Raw genomic sequence first — 9,368 nt, 5'->3', positions numbered from 1 at the left:
ATTTCTTACAAGTGGTATCAGAGCTTTGCTTGTCACAAACCTGAGGATTACAACACAGAGAGAATGAGTGAAAAAGACACGTTGATTGTGCCTAAGTTCGATGGAGACTATGAGCACTGGGCGATGCTCATGGAGAATCTGCTCAGATCCAAAGAGTGGTGGGATCTCATTGAGACTGGAATTCCACGGCAGGAGAGGAATGTGATTCTCACCGGACCACAAAGAACGGAGTTGGCGGAGAAGACTGTCACAGATCATAAGGTGAAAAACTACCTGTTTGCATCCATCGACAAAACGATCCTCAAGACGATTCTAAAGAAGGAGACATCCAAGGATCTATGGGAGTCGATGAAGAGGAAGTTTCAAGGCAATGACAGGGTTCAAAGCGCACAATTGCAGAGGTTGCGCAGAGAGTTTGAGATCCTCGAGATGAAGAATGGTGAGACCATCAATGGCTATTTCTCAAGAGTGATGGAGGTTGCCAACAACATGAGGAATTTGGGAGAAGACATGCCAGATCCGAAGGTGGTGGAGAAGATCCTACGCACTCTGGTGGAGAAGTTCACGTACGCCGTGTGTGCAATAGAAAAGTCTAATGACATCAAGATGATGACGGTGGATGGACTGCAAAGTTCTTTGATGGTGCATGAGCAAAACTTAAGCAGGCTTAGAGGAGAAGAGCATGCGCTTAAGGTGGAAGCTCAATGGAGGCCAAGCTATGGCAGAGGCAGAAGCGGACCATCAAACCGAGGTCGAGGTCATGGTTTGTACCAAGGCAGAGGGCGTGGAGGCGCTTCAAGGGAGATGGTAGAGTGTTACAAATGTCACAAGAAGGGACACTATAAGTCAGAATGTCCAGAGTGGGACAAAGAAGCTAACTATGCAGAGTTGGAAGAAGACATGGTGCTAATGTCTTATGTCGACATGGAGGATCAGGAGCAGATATGGTTCCTGGATTCTGGGTGCAGTAACCATATGTGTGGAACCAAGGAGTGGTTCAGTGAGTTCGATGGTGCCTTTAGACAGAACGTCAAACTTGGAGATGATAGAAGGATGATAGTAGAAGGAAAGGGAAGCCTGCGATTGGAGATAAATGGCACAGTCAGAGTAATTACCTCAGTCTACTATGTGCCTGGTCTAAAAAACAACCTCCTTAGCTTGGGACAGCTGCAGCAGAAAGGGCTTAGAGTGATCTTTGAAGACAACGTATGTGAGATCTGGCACAAGGAGCAGAGAACTATGGTGATGTACTCGACTATGACCAAAAACAGGATGTTTGTTGTTCATGCTACAGTAAGAATGGGTAGAGAGGTGGAAGAACACAAGTGTTTTCAGGTGATGGAGAAAACAGAGCAACTGTGGCACAAAAGATTTGGTCATCTTAACTACAGAGGTCTAAAAACTCTAGCAGAGAAGGAGATGGTGAATGGACTATCAGTCGCTAGCCTTGAAGAAGCTGAATCCACCTGTGATGTCTGTCTAAAGGGGAAGCAGAATCGCGACAACATCCCAAAGAAGAGTGATTGGAGAGCAACAAGAGCACTGCAGCTTGTTCACAGCGACATATGTGGTCCTATCTCACCAGTGTCAGAGAGTGGAAAGAGGTATATTATCAATTTTATTGATGATTATAGCAGAAAATGTTGGACATTTCTCTTGACAGAAAAATCAGAAGCTCTGCAGTCCTTCAAGGAATTTAAAGCTAGTGCAGAAAGGGAGTTGGGACAGCCTTTGGTGTGTTTGAGAACAGACAGAGGTGGAGAATTCAACTCAAAGATGTTTGAGGATTACTGTAGGGAGAGTGGGATCAAACGCCAACTTACTGCTGCTTACACACCACAACAAAATGGGGTAGCAGAGAGGAAAAACAGGAGTATCATGAATATGACAAGGTGTATGCTGCTGGAGAAGTCGATGCCAAGGAGATTTTAGGCAGAAGCGGTTCAATATGCGGTTCACATCTTGAATCGATGTCCATCAGCAGCATTAGGTGACATCACACTTGAGGAGATGTGGAGTCAGCACAAACCATCAGTGGGGCATCTAAAGATTTTTGGGTGTGTTGCTTATGCTTTGGTGCCGTACAAACGAAGAATCAAACTCGATGAGAAGAGTGTCAAATGTGTGATGTTTGGTTTGAGCAAGGAATCAAAGGCGTATCGTCTTTACAATCCTGCGACGAAGAAAATAGTGATTAGTAGAGATGTTCATTTTGATGAAACCAGAGGTTGGAGTTGGGATGATGAGATACATGGTAACGAGTTGACATGGAACGAGGTGATAACGGAAACAGAGGGTGAAGAAACAGTGGGAGCTGCGAATGAGAATGAAGTAGCTGAGCCACCACGTTCACCAGAAAACAACGAAGAAGAAGAGGGTGGTGAAGTGGAGACTCAACAAACTGGTACTGATCAAACGCCTATAGCTCATGGAACGAAACGAAACCGCCAAGCACCTGTGTGGATGAAAGATTACGTCACAGGGAATGCAGGGTTTGTGATTTCAGAAGAAGAAGATAACTTCCTGGCCATGTTCGTTGCAACTGATGATCCATATCGTTTTGAGGATGCAGTGCAGCAAGAAGTATGGAGAAAGGCCATGGAAGCTGAAATCAAAGCCATTGAAGAAAACAACACTTGGGAGCTGATGGATCTACCTCATGGAGCAAAAGTGATCGGGGTTAAATGGGTGTATAAAACAAAGTTCAATGAGAAAGGAGAGATAGAAAAGTTCAAGGCAAGATTGGTGGCTAAAGGGTATCATCAGAAGTATGGAGTTGATTTTCATGAGGTCTTCGCTCCAGTTGCTCGATGGGACACAATCAGATTGATCCTTGCGATGGCTGCAGATAAAAATTGGAAAGTGTTTCAGCTTGATGTGAAAAGTGCGTTCCTACATGGAGAATTAGATGAAGAGGTTTATGTAGAACAGCCAAAGGGTTTTGTAGTTGAAGATGAATCAAGCAAAGTATACAAGCTAAGGAAGGCATTGTACGGACTCAAACAGGCACCAAGAGCCTGGTACAGTCGGATTGAGGGCTACTTTTTGAAGGAGAAGTTTGAGAAAGCCTACTGTGAGCACACGCTCTTTGTGAAGAAAGAAGGAGGTAACATCTTAATAGTAAGCTTGTATGTGGATGATCTGATCTACACAGGAAATTCAACTACAATGCTGGAGGAGTTCAAGAAATCAATGATGAGAGAGTTCTCCATGACTGATCTGGGAAAGATGAAGTATTTCCTGGGTGTAGAAGTTGTTCAAGAAGAAAGAGGTATCTTCATCAGTCAACAGAAATATGCTGAAGAACTGTTGGTGAAATATGGAATGGAGAGTTGTAATGCTGTGAAGAATCCGATTGTACCAGGAAGTAAGTTGTCAAAAGAGGGAGGTGGAGAAGCTGTTGATCCCACGACATTCAAACAACTTGTGGGGAGTCTAAGGTACTTAACTGCAACTAGACCAGACTTAATTTTTTCTGTAAATCTGGTTAGTCGCTACATGGAGACACCCAATGAGCAACTTATGTTGGCGGCAAAGAGGATATTGAGATATGTACAAGGAACTAAGCAACATGGTATACAGTACAAGAGAGGAGAAGGGCAAGAACTTGTTGGTTTTGTTGATAGTGACTACGCAGGAGATGTTGATGATCGGAAAAGCACTTCAGGGTATGTCTTTATGCTTGGAGGAGGAGCTGTCTCATGGGCATCAAAGAAGCAGCCTATAGTGACTCTATCCACCACTGAGGCAGAGTTTGTTGCAGCAGCCTATGGAGCATGTCAGGCAGTGTGGCTGAGGAACATTCTTGAGGAAATTGGGTATGATCAAAGAGAAGGTACCGTTATGTTCTGTGATAATAGTTCAACCATCAAATTGTCCAAGAACCCGGTGTTACACGGCAGGAGCAAACACATTCATGTAAGGTTTCACTTCTTACGTGAATTGGTAAACGACGGAGTCATCAGGATGGATTACTGCTCAACTCAAGAACAGATTTCTGATATCATGACTAAGGCTGTTAGACTTGAAGTGTTCGAGAAATTGAGAAGAAGAATGGGAGTGTGCTGTGAGGAAGAGTAAACTGGAAGGAGAGGTTCCAGTTTAGGGGAAGAATTGAAGAATAAAACGTGTCTTTAAGGTTGTTGTGTTGAGTTTGAAAGTTTCAAATTGAATAAGTCGTAGTCCTGATTTGTAGGACACGAGCTCTAGTCTTTTTAGTTGCGTTTATTTCGGTTTCTCAGTTGTAAGATTCTTATAAGAACCAAACTTTGTTTCAGTTTAATTACAGAGAGAGTTTTTCTCAGTTTTGCAACGCTATTCGATCCATTTCTTACATATACTGCATTAAATAAGTGAAATAATTTTCTCGTTGTTATTTCATTAATTTTCACAACTTTTACAAAATGCAAATACACATGGACAGAAAACTACAAAAGCCGTAGTCACTACTACTCTCACTGACTGACCCACAATTTCATTTTACTCCCTTATTGCAAAACGTACGCCAACAATCACAACTTTCAACTTTCTACATGCGTATACGATTTTTTTTTTTTTTTTGACACTAACAGATCAAAACTTGTAACAAAGCTTCTCTAGCTAGGCGTTATATCCTTAGCACCACAATAGTTTTATAGGTTAAATTAAGTACTCATAATTCGTTTTCTCATTTCTTAAAATTTGACGTACTTCAATAGTTCAATATGCTATCTAATATAACTAATTTTAAATATATGTACTACTCCATGTCTCCATATATCAACTAAAATTTAAAACTGATGTGGAAATTAAAAATTTGGAAAAACAAATGACACAAAAAAGATTGGAACACTTGAACACTTAAGATGAGATGGACACTTAATTCACATTATAGTAGTTGCAATTACCACTCTTGAAATCAACGGACAAGGATTCATCTAGAAGATCATCCAACGGTCATAAACCCCTTGATGGTTCGAAATTACACAAACGGAATAAAATACAAAAACATTAAAATTCAAAGACGGATAAAATTACACAAGAGAGAAAAAGAGAGATGAATTCAGTAGTCGGTGGTTGGGAGCTGCTCGTGGGTGGTGTTGATGAAGAAAACCTCGTAGATGAGTCCGGCGATTCCACCGCCAACAAGAGGTCCGGCCCAGTAGACCCAGTGGTTGGTCCAGGTCCAGCTCACCACCGCTGGTCCAAAAGCCACGGCGGGATTCATGGAGGCTCCGGAGAATGCTCCTCCAGCTAAGATGTTGGCTCCAACTATGAAACCAATTGCGATTGGAGCGATTGTTCCAAGACTCCCGTTTTTGGGGTCAATGGCGGTGGCGTAGACGGTGTAAACAAGCCCGAACGTCATCACGATCTCAAAAACGAAAGCGTTCAACACTCCTACTCCGGCAGAGAGTCCAAAAGCCGGCACAGCCTTGAAATTTTCAAAAAGTTAATTAGTTACTTGAGGGAAAAGTTAGGTCAAAAACAGATAAAAATAACTAATTTGACATACCAAGCCGCCGGTGGCGAATTTGAGGATGAGACAAGCGACGACTGAGCCGAGGAGCTGAGCGATCCAGTAAAGGATACCACGGAGGAGAGTGATGTTACCACCAACGAAAGCGCCGAAAGTGACGGCAGGGTTAACGTGTCCACCGGAGATGTTAGCACCAACGGAGACAGCTACAAAAAGTCCAAAGGCATGAGCCAGTGCAGCAGCTACGAGACCGGAAGGAGTAGTGGCTCCGTTTTCAGTGAGCTTGTTAAAAGCCATGCCAGAGCCTGAACCAGCGACGACAAAGATCAAAGTTGAAATGAACTCAGCCAACGCTGCCTTCAAGGCGTCGGGACGGGTCGCCTCATCTGGACGGCCAACGGCGATGTTTCTGATCGGCATGATCGGACGGACAGCTGAGATTGAATCGGTCTTAGATGTTAGAAGAGTGAGGGAGATGTGATTGATGATGAGTTCCTCTGTTCTACTCTGTGCTCTTACTTATATCTGAGGTGGCGCCTTCTTTGTGACTTGTTACCGGTTGAGAAATTATTTAGAAATAATAAATAAAAATTTTAATTTTTGTTGAAATTATGTGATTGGAGCGGGTGAAGATTTAAATTTGTTTTAAATAATTATGGGAACAGGCTAAACAAGTACATCGCTATGATTCCAGCGAAGCGGAACCGACCAATCTACGTGGCGGATAATGACTTGTCATGTTTGTACATGTATAGAGGTTTTGTCCTTTTTTCATATTCTCTCTCTCGAATGATCTAAAGAGGAAAATACAAGTTTATTCTAGTAATTTTCTCCAACTATTTTGCTAAAAGTTTTTGTTTTTTAACTTAATTAGTGGTAGAATTTAATCTTTCGAATATATATACGTTGTAAATACAAATCAAGCTCCAGAACAAAAATTATACTAAAGAGTTGTTACTAATTCGTATGTTTAGTCATTTGTTTCTTCCTTATTTATTATTTGTCGTTGTTTTCTTTGTTATATTGTCGTTGTTTTCTCTTGGGTCTGTGTACTTGAAACATAAATAATTCTGTGTGGATAAAGTCATGGCTAGTTTTGTGAATTTGATATTCGTAGTGACATTACATGCTAACCATATCTTATGATTTAAAAAAAAAATATTATCGTTAAGTGGAATTATTAACATAAATGACATCTATGCCAAATCATCCGATTTATCGTAATTCTTTCAATTCTCCCTCCACGTATACGAGGAAATTATAAGATGTTATCTTGTTTATGGTGCCAAATTTTCTATGATTGTTAAAAAAAAAGAATGATAATATATGAATATTATTGTTTATGGCACCAAATTCTAACATTCCAGACCATCTCACAGTTTTTTACATAACATACAAATAGATAATATATATTTATTTTAGCATTTTATTTTGTAGACCAATGATCTATATATTAGACAAAAAGTATTGTGTGACGGCCCTCCACTTAAGGAAAAAAAATCATTTATGAATGTCCTACCACCACGATGCAATCTGTCTCTTTTGGGTGGTTTAGGTTTATTATTCGGCTGATTGGTTCTGCTAGAAAGTGATTATTCTTGATTAAAAAATGCAACAAGTTAAATTGAATAATAATAATCTAAAGACGCGATAAATTAGTTTGTTATTTTATTTGAAACTTATTTATAAAAAATAATTTCGAATAGTTTGGCAATTTGTTCTTAAAAATATAGTTTAAAACCATCTTGATGTTTTTTTAACTGTTGGAAGTTTTAACAACTTAACTAATTTTCTTTATATAAAAAAGATCCCGATGGTTTATATAAATTCGAAGGGTTTAAAGCGATTGACTTATGTATAACACACACATAAAACACATGAGTCGGTTGTGTTTAGAGAGAATCGTAATACGATAACCAAACCAACTAGAGAAGAAAAAAAAAAGTCCCATCACATAACACGGGACGAAGTTGGATATCTATTACAATGTCTCTTTCCAAAATTTATTTCTATAATATATTCCAACGAATTGTGACCTGTGAATGATATAAACATGTGAAACTTTTTATTTGATGTAAGTCGTGTGATTTTAGAATAACCTAGATGGGGATGGATTGTTAGGTAGATCCATTGTTTTTGGGTGGATCGCATTAATGAATATTTATGGTGCACATCAGATGGCATGCATACATGCGAACGTTCTAGACTTGTAGTGGTGAATGTTCCAGTATATATTTACCATGTCACATGTACATACTTTTTTTTTTGTCCACACATGTACATACTTCTCAAAAACATAGTAGCCACAGTAGTATCTCCAAAACATTTAACCCTCGGAATTCCCCTACTTTGTGACACTTTTAAGGTCCTTAATGTTTTCCTCGCTCAATTTTTTTTTTTTTGAAAAGATGCATTTTTGGACCGGTCACCTCACCTATTATAACTAGTTATAAGATTTCAAAGCATTAACTATCTTAAACGTTGAAAGAGCCAAACATATACGTGGACATAACGAAAATCATTCAATTTATATTTTAACAATACTAAATTGAAGTTTTGAACCATCATATTTATTTACATCGAACCACAATGTATATTTTAGAAAAAAAAACTTGAACAATTAAACATTTATATGTAGATATATGAAAACGATTTTTAAAAAAGGAATCAAAAGTGAACTAAAAACATCATCATCTTACCAAAACTATTTTTTTATCGTTAATTATGAAAATGATTAGGTTTGGTAAGCTTGGGCATATTCTCTCTCTCTCTCTCTTTCTCAAGTTTGTGAATTGTGGGGTTGTGGCCGGTGTACTATTATATTCAAGTGCTCTAATTTAAATCATTGTTCATTTCTACGTTAATTAATATAAAAGAAATGAAATATGTTTTTTTTAATGAAAATATTGTTATTGTGGAAAGAAGATTGGCTATTTGGCTTCAGGCAACTACGTAATTTATTAGTTTTGCAAAAATGATAAGGCGCACGAATCTCTATGCATGGTCATTATAAGAAGAAAGAAGGTTTTTTTTTTTTTTTGTCAATCAAGAAGAAAGAAGGTTTTAATTTCGGTTTTTGCTAGCGAGTACACATTTTTTTGGGACAACCAACACACGTCTCTGTGGTGGATCATGTTTGGTTTTTAGATGGTTTTCACAAATCAAAGATAGAATTAAGAGGATTAATTTAACGTTTATGGTTTCTGGATCTGAAATAGATAGACTTGTATCTCGTTCAATGCTAGAGTTTTGTTGATATTGAGTTAACAGGCTTTTAATGTCACGACAGAATCTTACTGTAAGAGTAAGATTGTCGAAATAATGTATAGTGAACGTCTGAAAACGTCTGTACGTTGATTTTTTTATTGACATTGACTTTTTTTTTTGTTTCTTGAAAATGCTTGGTTAAAATGATAAGTTTATATATTTAAGTTAAATGATACTCATCTTAGACCAATACGAGTATTCATCTAACAAAATTAATAAACAACAGAAGGTAATTTTTCGTATATTAGACCCAAAATAATTAAGTCGACAAAAAGAGTGGAAAAAAAGCAACAATAAATTTCTAAATATGATCGTAAGCCGGCGAACTACAATCCACACCGCCCAATCTATCCATCCGGCCGGCCAATAAGAAAACAAAAATAGAGTTTTTTTTTCCATGAAAAAAAGAGTTCACATCACATTATTTTTGTTGACTATATAAATAACACATTTTTTTTTGTCGACGACTTATACAGTTATACTTAAATGATTTTTATAAACGTGATAAAGAATATTCAAATTTATTTGGCTCCTCAAGGCTAAAATAGTATAATCACGTTGACAAATTAAGATATTATAAAATACGTGGCGTTGGCAATCATCTTAACCACAATTTTTTCGTTTCACTTTAAAAACTATACAG

At 38.3% G+C, this 9,368-nt stretch overlaps 1 protein-coding gene across 1 annotated transcript; it reads right to left on the bottom strand.

Annotated features, from left to right (window-relative positions):
* LOC104792463 (aquaporin TIP1-1) lies at positions 4,832-5,973 on the bottom strand. Its single transcript, XM_010518607.2, has 2 exons — positions 5,495-5,973; positions 4,832-5,413 (listed from the first exon to the last, which is right to left on the bottom strand). Exons 1-2 carry the CDS (start codon positions 5,876-5,878, stop codon positions 5,042-5,044), a joined length of 756 nt encoding a protein of 251 aa, XP_010516909.1. The 5' UTR covers positions 5,879-5,973; the 3' UTR covers positions 4,832-5,041.

Source organism: Camelina sativa, chromosome 6, assembly GCF_000633955.1.
Source record: "Camelina sativa cultivar DH55 chromosome 6, Cs, whole genome shotgun sequence".
Taxonomy (NCBI): Eukaryota; Viridiplantae; Streptophyta; class Magnoliopsida; order Brassicales; family Brassicaceae; genus Camelina; species Camelina sativa.
The sequence above is the reverse complement of the archived record's forward strand: the minus strand, read 5'-3'. Positions and strand labels throughout refer to the sequence as shown.

What these genes read in the sequence shown, in the direction of transcription:
- LOC104792463 (XM_010518607.2), bottom strand. Translation starts at nt 5,878, where the DNA reads ATGCCGATCAGAAACATCGCCGTTGGCCGTCCAGATGAGGCGACCCGT. An exon ending in AATTCGCCACCGGCGGCTTG is followed by an intron (nt 5,414 to 5,494) that starts GTATGTCAAATT and finishes GAAAATTTCAAG; the next exon opens with GCTGTGCCGGCTTTTGGACT.